This window comes from Pogoniulus pusillus, chromosome 8 (genome assembly GCF_015220805.1).
Source record: "Pogoniulus pusillus isolate bPogPus1 chromosome 8, bPogPus1.pri, whole genome shotgun sequence".
NCBI classification, from domain to species: domain Eukaryota; kingdom Metazoa; phylum Chordata; class Aves; order Piciformes; family Lybiidae; genus Pogoniulus; species Pogoniulus pusillus.
In genome coordinates, this window is record NC_087271.1 from 24,449,362 (window position 1) to 24,462,887 (window position 13,526).

Sequence of the window (13,526 nt, forward strand, 5' to 3'; positions counted from 1 at the left end):
TCCCTTTCTCTGAACTAATATAGAAAATGTGTCAAACAGCTATGAAACCATTGCAACTTAGGGTACACATTTGCATCAGAGTGAAAGGATGCTGCAGTACAGCAAATGCATTGTTGAAAGGATGTATGGATTTTCATTTTTGAATGAATCCATGAATGAGAATACATCCATCCTTAAAGTAATCGACATCACAGCTGTCATTTTACTTCACAGCCCCACTACCTGCTGCTGCCTATTTTACCTCCAAAATTAATCAATAAGCAAAAATCTCCATTTTTTCCCATTTTTCTGTGGATTTTGGGGTTTTTTTTGTTTGTTTGTTGGGTTTGTTTTCCCTCTTTTTTTACCTGAGTGTACAGACTCAGGAGTGGATCTGTAACTCTGCGTAGGTGACCGAGGAGACAGGTTGTGAGTTGGAGAGCCAGGCACACTTTCTCCAGAAGACAGGGAGCGGTTTAGTGAAGATAAACTCCGGCTGGTGTGAAGCAGTGATGCTTGTTTAGTGATCTTCCTCAACAAAGAACTCTTCTTCTTACTGTGGAAGAGCATTCAAAAGCTGTTTACAAGCCCAGATTGTTTATTTACCTTTACTGGCATATTTCAGTCAATTTTATGGCACAGTTAAAAAGAGAACAAAAAGAAAAGAACTGCAGGAAATACCTGCTAGTACACATTGTGTGCAAACTGATTTGACGAGATCTCTCCTACGTTATCTTGGCTACCACTTAATTTTCACACAGAAACCTCAAAACGAACCTTTCCTGACCATCCTTCGTTTTGCTCTTCTTGTTCCTACGAGCCATCTTGGATTTGTAGCTGGCTTTTCGAGCTGGACCAACTTTGATGGACGTGTTCTCAAATGGTGTGGTGGAGATGGACACTTTATTTCCACTCTGTCAGAAATGAGACACAGAAGTGCTGCTTAAAATGTGGATATTTGAATCAGATCTGTAGGCTAAGCAGGTAAGCTGCTAGTTTACTGCTGCCTGCCATTTTGTAATCCTTTGTCAAACTCCATTTTCCCCTCTGCATTTCCACCTATCATTTATTAAGGAATTGCTGAGAGAGAGCCCTCTTTAGTCAGGCTTTCACAAATGATTAGCTCAGACCTCAGCTGGTAGGTAAAGCTTCCCAAAGCAGCTAGAACACAGCATCTGACCTCTCCCATTGAGATCCCAACCGCCTCAGTTTAATACTTGTAACACTATGAAACTTGAACAAAGCAATATTCTGTCACCAATCCTATTCCCAGTGCTCTGATGGCAGATGTGAGCGTATCAGGCATCCATCATGATGAATCTGCAAATACAGAGCATGGCTTATCTCACTCATCCTGATTGCTCCTGTATTTGCAATCCCAAAGAATTCTGTCTCTTGGAACAGTCCAGAACTTTGGGTTTTATTTCTGTTAACGGATTCATCTCAGAGGAGGTATCAAAATGCAAGTCATTTAACTGGATAATTTTGAGACCAACCATTACAAAGCTGCTTTTAAACACCACTAGGAATAATCCTTGAGAAAGCAGCATTAAGAGCTAATAACATTAGCACAGCCTGAAGGCAAAACATAATTTAAAAAAAAAAATCCAAGTAATTTGGAAAAAAATTAAAGTATTTGTTTCTTCCAGTGATGTCTGAGAAAAGGTATACTTAAGTCTTATTAAGCTTTGTCTCTACTGCTGATAAAAATTGTATCTGACAGGTCCTCATTCTCATAAATTTTCTTAGCTCAGCTTAAATTGCATGGAGAAATTTTGGAGATTTATAGCTCAAGCCGCAGCAATGAGCTTTTGCAAAACAAGGGCCAGGTGCTTGTGTACATACTCGCATTTCAGACAACGCCAGTTAGATATCGATGGTGGTTTAAACAAGCTGCCTCATATGTTCCAAACTGTACCAGTGCTGAGTCCCTACCTTCAGAATCAGCTCCACCACTTCTGTGTGCACCAGCCCATGGACTGGCTCCCCGTTGACATGGGTTATCAGATCCCCTTCACGCAGACCTGCTTCGTTCGCTGGACCGCCTTCCTCCACGTGCTGGCAACGAGAAGGGGATGGCTGATTTGAGAAGAGGAATGTACAAGATTGCTGGCCAGACCAGACTCAAAGCCCATCCATCTCATCTCTTACTGCAGCCAGCACGAGATGCTTCAAAGAAGGGTGAAAGAAACCACTGACTGGCACAGCCAAGCACAAAAATCTGTTCTCTTCCACTCCTCCCCCAGCATCCTGCCAGTCTTCTCCCAGTCCAAGGCAGGCAGCCAGGATGGTTAAGCTGATCAGGAGACCAGCTCCTCCCAAAGCAACAGGCATAACACACTTCCAAAATCTTTCAGCACTCAGGAACATTAACTAAATACTCTTGATTTCCCCACAAGCATTCAATCTTTTTTCATTTCTTTGCTATCCCAAATCCAGCATCTTTCCATGTACATGGCAGAGCCTAAGGCAGCCAACAGTTTCAAATAAGACCGGACCAGGTGTTCACGGTGCTTGTATCACACCTCATCCAAAATCAAGTTTCTTTTTCCATTTTCCATCCTTTCTTAGCATATCCAACATCAGACCTTTCCCTCTATGAACACACTGTCTTCCCTCATCGCTGTTCAGAAAGGTAAGCCTCTTTCACATTGACAGACAGATACACTTAAGACTACTGCACATCCCCTTAAGCCAGAAAAGACTGCAAATCAGTATCTTGGTAAACTCAGCATTTTTAAAGGGAAGCAGAGAGAAGTGAAGGAAAAATGCAGCCTTAGATTATTTCTCTAGGTAAGAATGAGCATTGAATAATGACCAAAGTATATGAAGTCCAAATTCTCTAATAAACACAGGGATACAAGGGAGAGAACAAACCACTTTTAGCCTGACCTCATTCTCCTCAACTACACAATTGAAACAGCACTGCTTTGGGAAATGGATCATATCTGGAAGTCACATATATTAACAAAAAAGGAACATGGAGAACAAGTACCAGAAGTTAACACAAAGGAAGGGATACAGACATGGAAACCAGACCTTTAGCATAGCACACAACTAAGCCAAGAGTTAAATCCCCAGGCAATCAGCATAGTAGTAGGGATGTTTTAGGACCTGTAACCAATGCCAAGTGACTGCTTGGAAAACCTCAGCAGACAGAACTGATCAGAAGTAGGCTGTAATCACCAACAAAGGTCTGAATAAATTAGCGATGACTGTCCCTCATGCAACAACCTCAATAAAGAGAGGGTATGTACACAGACACATGCTACAGGCGAAAGAAAGTGAATTCATGTAACCAGGGAAGAAAGAAGCAAAGAAAAGTTGCGGTGATTCTGTGATGGGCTTGGAAACTGCCACAGGTAAAACCTAATGTGCTGTTATTTATATTCAAAGGGTTTCCCCTACTCCAAAAAAATACCTTTGGAAATGAATAAGGAGAGAGAGAAAACAGGGTGGCAAAATACAATTAGGGAGCTAAGCCTGACGACTGTGGCCAAATGCATTTCTGGCCCCAAGGGTACTCTTTTGAGAAAAGCAGAGACATACCCAGACCATGTGATGCACAGTGTAGATATCACTGTCACCCATGTAGACACGAATGGCACGCAGAGTGAAACCATATTTCTTTCCAGCCCGATGGATGATGATTGGTGGCTTCAGGTTTGCGATAGCAGGAGAAAAGTCGCGGCTAGGTGAGGAGTCCCTCGAAGATGGGTTGGAGGATAGAGAATGAGGTGACATTGGACTGGCCAATGGAGAACACGTGTGGTGATCTACAGTGATGACACAAAGGTGGGCAAAAAGTTAGGAAACCAGGCCTCCAAAAGAGAGAAAATTCTTGTTAGATAACAGCTAGGAAACCATCTCTCCCAGTGGGAGAGCTGGAGGTCTTCACCAGAGCTGGGTTTGCCTCCAGCTTCAGCTAATTGATGTTTAAAAAAACCCAATAAAATCAGCAGAATTTCCATAAAAACACATTTGGATGTGTGCCTTTAATACAGCAGCAACTCTCACCTAGGATTATGGTTGGGTCACAGTGTTTACTTCTCTTTCAGAGATTTACAACCCATCATAAGCATTTGCTCTAGGCACAACCCTGCAACGCCCCATTTCAAGGTTATGATAGATTATACTCCTCCAAGAGATCAGATAGTCTCTGGATCTTGGTGCAAGTTACACGTTGGTGCTGAGATAAACTCAAATTAGTTAGCATTAGGAAAGAAAAAAAAAAAGATCAGTAGGTAATCAGACATTTAGATAGCTTAGGTAATGTTTTAAATTCACAGGGGCAAAAACATTTAACTCTAAAAAATTATCTACTGCAGGGACTTTGCTACTGAAAAACAACATCACAAGTGCAGGCGCAACTCTCAAAGGAACAGCCGAAAGCTGGGCCATCAGCTAAACCCTCTGACTCTGCTTGCTGCTGGAACAACAGCTACTTTTAAAAGTACAAAGTAAACACAGAATTCTCATTTTAAAGTGAAGCTGGTCAACATCAGTAAAATAAACCCAAAGAGCAGGAATATTAAATGCAACTGTAAAAGGTAATCCCTAATCCTTTAAGAAACACCTGCTGAATCGCCCAGCACATATTTACCTGGCAGATGAGAGCAGCTCTGGAGGAACCTTCTCTGGGTGATTAAATACACATTTTAGATTTTCATGAGAGGTTTCGTACTTAGAAAAGCAACCAACACCCAAACTACAAGAAATGTAATGTGCATCACCACAACAGTACCAAGGAGCAGCTGCATGCCTGCCTCTAGCTCCCTGACACAGAGAGGCAGACAGGTATTGCTCTGCTGGCAGGTTCTGCTAGGTTGGCACTGGTGGCCCAGCTGCAATTTTCTGCTCCCAACAGGTATAGCCCTGAAAACAGGATCTTATTCTCTGGAAAGAGGTACAAAGTCCTCGTGGGGAGAGCCTCCTGGTGAATAAATCTGTCCTAGCTCAGCATGACTGGGCTGCTCACTAGAAGTTACTAACCAGCATTAGGAATTGTCAAGGTCTGTGTCTGCTTGCATACAGAGCCAGGGCAACAAGGTCAGTGCTGACTGACAATTTTTGACTTACTTCCACTACTGAATTCCTCAACAGTCAATCCCAATCAAATTATCTGGCGTGTGCTGTAACTTCCTGGTGCATGGATGCATCAGACATAGTCACTTCCCAAATAAACCACCACAGTTAGCATGTCACCCCCAAATTATGCCTTGAGGGTTAATACAATTCCATGCCTCTATACCTTGCTGCACCACTGTCTAGAGAACGGCTAAGAGCCAATTTAAACAAAACTAGGGAAAGAATAAGGCCCAGCTGCCATTTGCAGAAGCTGCAGTCAGACCACACACACAATGCTCCTGTCTGTGGCAAAGCAGTGTTCATTATCCTGCTGGATAGTAAATATTAAACCAATTGTAAAAGTTAGATCTCTCCCCTCCTGCCACTGAGGGCACCATTCCAGAAGACTGAAAGGGGGAGGATCTGTCTGCAGACCTTTTGTTTAGTGCTTGCAGATTCTGACAATGCCTCACCCAAGGCATTTCTTACCTGAGGGAATCAGGAGAGACAAGGCAGTAGCGGATGCTGATTTAATCACTTTATTGACAGGTCTTGAGGTACGTTTCTCCCCTGATTCCCCAGAGAGCAACCTGTGTCGTGCCCGCCGCACTGCCAAATCGCTGATGGCTTTTGGAGTGGTAAAGTCTGGGCCTTCATTGCTATTACTGCGAGCTCGTGGATCAGAGAAATCTGCAGCGCTCCCAGCTACAGTTTAAATTAAAACAGATTAGAACCACAGGGAATTCCTAACAGTCTATTCCCCTACAGGCAAAATACATTAAATCAAAGTCATGTTTACATGAAGTCCAAGAGTAAATTTTCCTAAGAAGAAACCCCAGGGCTTGAATTTTTATTTACAGAAATGGTGTTATTCTGAATGCAGAAAATGAGTGGCTTCTCTTCTGCTGGAAAAGCTGGCTAATGAAATCACGTTGCTCAGTAGCCGTTACACGAATCCTCAAGCGCCGGTGCAGTTCTGCAGGCAAACCATTTCAATGGGATCGTTCACAGATGAAAACAGGTTTATGGAAAGTGCTCCATTTTTACAACCAGCAAGAACTGTCAATCTTAAAGTTAAAAGTGCCTGTGATAGAAGAGCCAGATTCTACTGGAGCTGCGCATAAAAAAATCCACTTTAAGAGAATACTAAAGTCAGGGAAAGTGAAAACGTGGATTGCAAAGACAACTTTAATTTGCCCCCTTCTGTGCACCATTGCAATTTAGTCTTGAATTACTTCATCTGCTATAATTAGATAAAAAATGCAAAGCAATCTTCAAAATCAGACTGGGCATGTTAACAATAGCAGATGCTGAGGGCTGGGGATGCTGAACTCAAGCTTGGTGCCTCAGTAGCCCATCTGACACCTTAAAGGGGCACAGTGAAAAAACATTAATTAGAATTTACAAGGTGCTTAGAAATGAAAGTGGTGAGCATCACAGCAAGTCCACAAGGGAAATTAATCATTCTGTCTTCAAAAGCAAATTTTAAGCAGCATGCAATAAATAAAGCCTAAGGGCCACATTTTGAACAATGAGGACAGAACAAAACATTGATCATCGTTATTTAAGTGGGCACCACTGCTCTGCATGCTAAGTAAAGCAGGAAGTACCAAGAAAATAAAAATTCAAAGCACCACTCCCACAGACCTCTGTACCAGATGCCTGTTCAACATTTAACAGACAGAGTTTCAAACAAGGCTTCCAGACAATGAGAAACCCAGAACCAGAGGCTGCGTGTGGAAAGGCTGAGGTAGATGTTACAGGAGCACTCTGAGACAGTGACAGGAATGAAATTCCTTTCCTGCAGTCCCCTGCTTCCATCTTATCTTTGAGGCTAAGGACACTGAAGCAATGGTATCCCTGAGTCCTGTGTGTTGGATTACAGACTGCTCTAATGCATTAGGCTCATAGGAGCAGGCTGCTCAGGCAAGCTCTGCTTTTGCCTGTTTTATCTTGTAGATGAACACAAATTTGCAATCCAAAGTGTTCTTGCAGTTTTTAATTGCACGTTTATAAGCTTTTAGCACCAAACTGACAAACTAAGGCTTCACTATGGCACCTATGTCATCCAAGCAGGTTGGTTACTTCACTCCTATGCTTTTTCCCATGGATTAATGGAGTACAGGATGGCAGCACTGGGCCCTTCTGGGAGGAATGGAACAAACCTGAAGGCATTTTACAGACTAGAATACAGAAGACAAATAATAAGGTCTGGGGCTCTTTGGCTTTACGCTAGTCTAGAGGCAAATTTCCTCTAATGCATTTCTATCTTCTGCTATCAATACACCATCCTGTCTGGCCAGTGCATTTCACTTAGTTCTTGTCCAGTCTTGCTGCCTCTCTGACTCCTTGTTTGCTAACCCTTTCCTCTCTTTCCATTCTCAAAGCATCCACAACTACTTTGCCTGCACACTCCCAGTTTCTCCCATCAACTTTTCTTATTTTCTTACCCAGTTAGTCCTAGTCTTTCCCCTAAACAGGCCTTCCTTCTCAAATACTCCCTTGGCAACCTCCAATTCAGCTTCCTTGCTCTCTTCCATTGGTCCAAATTTCCCTTTTTATCTCTACACTACTACTCACCCGTTCCTATCTCTGGCCTATCTCTTTTCTCAGAGGCAGATTTGCACTCTGCCTTCCTGGTGCCCTGAAAGTGAGAGGAGCTGGGCAATAGCCAGAGCTCAGCCCTGCACCACAGGAGCAGAGAGCACCATCACAGGGAAGGTCCAATTCAGCCCAGGACTGGAGAATGGCTCCAAAACAGAAGTCAAACAATAACTTCTAAGACACACTCTACAAAACTTAGGCTGCTCTTTAAGCCTGCAGCTTGGATAAAATATGGGATATTTGTCTGAGACAGCAAATAACATGTTCCTGACACAACCCCACTCTCCCAGAAAATTTCACATCTCTGCTGCAAAACTTTCTGGATAAATAAAACCACAGGAAGCAGGGATTTGTTAGCATGGCTGACATTCACATTCTCCAGTAACAGCTCAACAGTGATCTGCTCTGACTAACGCTTAAAAAAATGCTGCCTCAGGTAGGCACCCAGCAGTTGTAAGGAGGCATAGATCATATGGGTTTCAAGCACGCTAAGTCCTTAAATCAATTTGAAGTGACAGGGCTGAAATATAAGATGCAATTTTGAAGAGATTAAACCACTGATGGTATTTGAAAGGCAAGCATATCCTCAAACCTATCCTACAACAGCCACTTAGCACCAGACATGCACATCACATGACAACCAAATTTACAGTCTGACGAGGGTAATGTCTGCAAACTAATAAGGCTTTCTTGGGGACCACAACATCATCATACTGAGCACGTACCTGCCAGTGTTGAGGTGCTGCTGGGAGCCGTGGAGGGGGTGGTAGGTCCAGCATCACCTTCCAGCTGCAGCTCCTGCTCCACAGGCTGTTCTGGAATGGGCACCGGCAGCCCCTCCCGTGATTGCACAGTGGATAGCAGCATGCCCTCGGACTGCGGCCTTTTGAGGACAGCTCCCTCGTCCTCAGTGGAGATGGCAAACCGAGGCATGTCGAGAAGGCCTGAGCAGCGCCGGCGGACTGTCAGGGGCGGGCTGGAGTCGCTCTCCGTGTGCGACGACTCAGACATGGACAAGCGCTTACGCAGGCTAAGAGAAAAGCCAACGCAGAGTCTCTCAGTTAACTTGGGGGATAATGAGCTTTAAAGAGTGAAAATGGCTAGGAGACTAAGCTGCATCAGTAGACTTAAAGCAGTAAAAGCTTGGGGCATCACCTTGTGCTGGTTTGAGGCTAAGTGGAGTATTTTAATGAGAAAAATTAGATTATAGGCTGTGAAAAGGAAACAATGGTGATGTCTACTTCACTCATAGGTTTGCTGAGATGGATGAAAGCAAGGACATAAACAGAAATAAGGCAACTGGACTCTGTGTTTCTCCCTGGGCTTTTGCCAGATTAAATGCTTCTGCCTGGATCTGTGTAATCCAACTAATCATTCTGCTTCTAACCCCTCTTGCTGATCCTCCCAGCTCACCTTGCATGTAAGGCAGATTCTGGGATAAGAGAGGGGTGGTGGTAAGAAGGTGGAAGGGTGGTTGGGAGCCTCTCCTGGGCCCTCTGATTTCTGGGAGGGGTATTGTGTTTCTGTATTACTTTTAACTTGTATATTTCTTTATATAGCTGTAAATATTTGTAATACATTGTAAATATCTGCTTGTACATTGTGCTAAATTGTGCATATAAAGCTTCACTCCTTAACTTCCAGCTGGCTGAGTCTAGCCTGGCTGAATTCATTGGATGGTGGGGATGGTGGGTGACGCCCAGAACCATCACACACCTCGGTTTAGAATTCCAGGGGATTATATTGTTAAGCTTCTAAGAAAAAGGTATTCAAACCAAAACCATAAGAAAAACACTGTACCATGGCTAAGATATTAATATTACAAATATCAGAATTACAATACCCATGTTCGTTTTGGAATTAAGATTCATTTTCCTTTGCAAGCTGCTGTAAAATCAAAGCCAGGAAGGCCAACTACAAGGTGTAAGAGTGTATTCTATGAAATATTTGGAGTCATGCAGACACACTTTATGATCCTTCTCATGTCTAATGTTAGTGTAAAACCTTTACAGGAACTCCACAAAATGAGAGATACCTCTTTTTCAAGGAAAGTTTGACAATTAAGTAATGTGAGAAACACAGTGGGTATCCAAATTCTAGGTATTCATATATTTTACTGACATCTTCTTATGAGAACATAACATTTTGGGGAAATATTCTGAACTTTAGTAACTTTGGACTTCAGTTAATGGTTTCTCTAATTTATGATAAATAGTAACTTGGATTCACTGATGTTTAAGAAAAAAAATCTGCTGTTGGTACATCTCCAGTGTTAGTAATCTTTCCACAAATAAAAGCTTTACTTAAAGTTAGAATCCCCTTATATTCAAGTATTTGTTCCAATTTTAGGAGATGTTAGCACTTGGAGAAGAGAAGACTGAGAGAGGAACTTATTAAACAAATATGTGTCAAGAAGAAGGAGCCAGTCTCTTTTCCATGGTGCCCTGTGATAGGCTGAGGAGCAACAGATACAAACCAGAACACAGGAAGTTCCACCTCAACATCAGGAAAACCTTTTACAGTGAGGGTGATGGAGCACTGGAACAGGCTGCCCAGAGAGGTTGTGTAGTCTCCTTCTCCAGAGACTTTCAAGACCCATTTCGATGCATTCCTGTGTGACCTGTCTTAGGTGACTCTGCTTTGGCAGGGGGGTTGGATTTGATCAATCACTGGAGGTCCATAAGGACCGTATCACTTCTACATATGCATTTTCAGCTGTTTATTCCAGACTTCACCTGTGGAAATACATCATATGAAGCATTCCTGACCTAACACCGGCAACAGAAAGTTGTGGCATGGCTCAGTCTTTCTTAGATGCTACAAGAAACCAGAAGACTTAGTTCCACAGAACTTACACTTCAGGAGATCCAATCACCCAGCTGCGGTCTCGACTCTTCAAGCCACCAAGGCTGTCCAGTCTGTCATCTTTTTCTTCACTCAGGCTCCGCTTAGTTGGTGGTGGAGTCTTTCTCTCTTCATGGATAGAAAGGCGTTCCATGCTGCTGTACACCTGCACATAGCAAAAAGATCCTTCTGTACAGAGAAAACAAACCTGTGTGGTCTTTTCTGATCAAGGGGAATAGTCTCTTTTCAAAATGCAAGATATTCCCTAGAAGCACGAACCTGGCAATGTTCTTTCACTAAATAACACAGTGCAGATGTGACATGTTCAAAGTGCGCCAGGGAAGAAAGGAAAAAGGCGAGCTTCAGAAACATGAAACATGCTTTTCTACAACAGTACCCAACACCTCTCCTCTGAAAACAGCCCAGCACACCACAGAAATACAAAGACTCTTTGAAACTGCTTGATTTTTGGTTTTAAGGATTCTCAAATCTAAGAGGAGATATTTCCAAAGCAGGCTCTGCAAGCCTCGAAGGCTGGCATCTGGATCTTGAAATCTCACCACACAAATCCAGTTCAGTGATAGGCATCACGCTCATGACCCCATTTCATTATCGTCAGTCTATCAGCATTGCCCCAAGCTTATTTCAGAACAAAAAAGTCCTGCCCTCCTCAAGGAATCTACTATAATGCTGACAGCTTAATGAAAGTGCCTTTCTTGGTTTTACAGCCGTCTTTAAATAATTAAATGATTAAGCAAAAAAAAAAAATCATCCTTTTAAAACTACACTTGACTGTAGACCTAATTTACATAAGAAGAGATTAATGAAAATAATGTTATTAAAAATTCAGAGCATCAACAAGATAACTATTAATAAATCATATGGCTGAATTGTCAGACAAGAATTTCAAAATATAATGAGCCTTTTATGCCTCCCACATTACAAATGCTGTATAATTTTCCAGGTCTTAAAATAAATTCATTAAAAGTGAACTTATTTCCTTTGTGGCAAAAACACTGAACCCTAGAAGAAAAGCTTCAGTCTAAAGAACAGATGAACTCATCGTGAGAAAAGGCAGAAAAAAGAAACCCTTACGTACTCATGAGGACTTTTTCAAAACCTCAGCTAATCCTCAGGCCCAATTTTAAACATACTTTTGGTGATGCAAATCAGGAGCAGCTCCATAAAATTAATGGTAACTGTTACTGAAACCACTGTAGCCCAGCTGAGGACAAAGAACAAATTGGTGCTTCAAAACTGACTTCAGTAGTAGAAAACAGGAAATGCCACGGAAATGCACAATCTCTTTTAGAGGCCCTAAGCAAAATTCCTACTGCCACGTCATTAAGATGAGAACACAATTCATAGAAGGGGCTCACCTCCAAACAGCTTTTCTCCTCCTTTCTACACACACATACTTCATTTTATCCAAGCCAATGGTGGTGCTGCACTTTGAAATATCTATAATTCCAACTTTTTGTTTCAGATCACCTGAGTAAGAATAAGAGACCTCCACAGACCTGAATCCAGAAAGCGTGATGAGAGTGGACCTCCTCAGGGCTTCCTGTCCAATTCCTTACTTCAAAGCAGGAGCAGCTCTATTGTAAAATCTGACAGATGTTTCTCCAACCTGCTTTTAAAAGCTGCCAGCGATGGAAACTACAAATTCCCCAGGAAACCCATGCTGGTGCTCAATTACTGTTCAACATTGGAAACTTTTTCTTACCATCTACACCTCCTTTGTGCCCATCATTTGGTATCAGTTCCAGGTAGAACAGGAAGACCTACCTTCTCCTATTCTTCTAGCAGTTATGGATGTGGAAATACATTAAGGTTTATGTTTTGCAAATCACAGGTCACACTTGTTGCTTTCCTCTGGACTCTCTTTTACTGGTCCATGTTTATTTTCAAGAACATTGCCCAGAAGAGGACAGAGAATCCTATCTATGGCCGTTCTGCTGCTAAGCAGATTGAAATGACTACTTCCTTGGACTTGCAGAAAATTCTTATGCTCACCCAGAATGACAGCTGCCTTTTTGCTTCAGTAATTTGGCACATCTAACTCACAACGTGCTACATGCCCAGATCTTTGTCTTTCAGATTGCCATCTCACCATTTGTTTCTTAGGCTATATTTGAGACAATGAACAACAGCAGAGGTATAAAATTCACCTGTGCTTTTACTGCATGGGATCCCTTTGATTTTAGACCACTATTCCAAAATGTCAGAACAATTTTCATCCTAATACCCTCTTGTTATCTACTGGAAGACCCTTTCAAGAATGACACTGTTCAGAGCAACTAATCTTTGGACATCTGCTGTGCCAGCATCTAAGTCATCAACAAAAATACCAAATTGTAACAGATGGAGACCTCCTTAGTATCCAATACTCCAGAATAATTCTCCAATTATTCTGGCATTCACCTTCTAATAGGCCACAAACTTTCAAAGAACAAATAACATATAGAGATTTTCTGTCCTCGGTGAACACTAAACACCATGTGATACCCACAGATCACCTGCATGATTAAAATCTACCCCACAGGAAGTAAAGAAACTGTTCCTCTCTTGTTTTTTTTCCTTTCAACAAGACAGCAGGCTCCTACCTTGCTGAACCTGGGAGAGCATGAGGAAAACTGTCGGATTTCCACATGATCATCATCATTAGTGTCCTCCTCTTCTTCTGAATCCAGGTGCTGGTACCGTTCTGAACGGGCTGTGAACAGGACATGGCACATTTCACCAGTGCAAGGAGTGTTGGTAACTCTCACATCTCAAGCATTGCTACTTCTTTACTTACAAAGAACTGTTGAGTGTTCATACACCATGCAGAGTTATTTTCCTTAATAATGAAACATACTCAGCCAGTTTTGCTCATCCTATACACAATTAGCAGTGAAGAATGCCTCCCTCCTACTGAATTTCTCTCTTATAATCAGATAGATTAGATTCTGAAAGCAGCTGACTCTCAGCAGGTGTCTAACCCTGCAGACCCTTTGTGTTAGGGGTACTTCTTCTCTACAGCAAACAAA

The 13,526-nt window shown here is 42.3% G+C and overlaps 1 protein-coding gene across 8 annotated transcripts in view; it reads right to left on the bottom strand.

Annotated features, from left to right (window-relative positions):
- MAST2 (microtubule associated serine/threonine kinase 2) overlaps positions 1-13,526 on the bottom strand; it is a 193,575-nt gene that overhangs the window by 4,403 nt on the left and 175,646 nt on the right. For all 8 annotated transcript variants that reach the window (XM_064147647.1, XM_064147646.1, XM_064147645.1 and 5 more), the window contains 8 exons: positions 13,101-13,210; positions 10,506-10,660; positions 8,376-8,680; positions 5,536-5,751; positions 3,529-3,755; positions 1,915-2,037; positions 757-893; positions 348-535 (listed from right to left, as the gene is read on the bottom strand). In XM_064147647.1, coding sequence (XP_064003717.1) covers positions 348-535; positions 757-893; positions 1,915-2,037; positions 3,529-3,755; positions 5,536-5,751; positions 8,376-8,680; positions 10,506-10,660; positions 13,101-13,210 — 1,461 coding nt within the window. The remainder of the gene's footprint in view (positions 1-347; positions 536-756; positions 894-1,914; positions 2,038-3,528; positions 3,756-5,535; positions 5,752-8,375; positions 8,681-10,505; positions 10,661-13,100; positions 13,211-13,526) is intronic.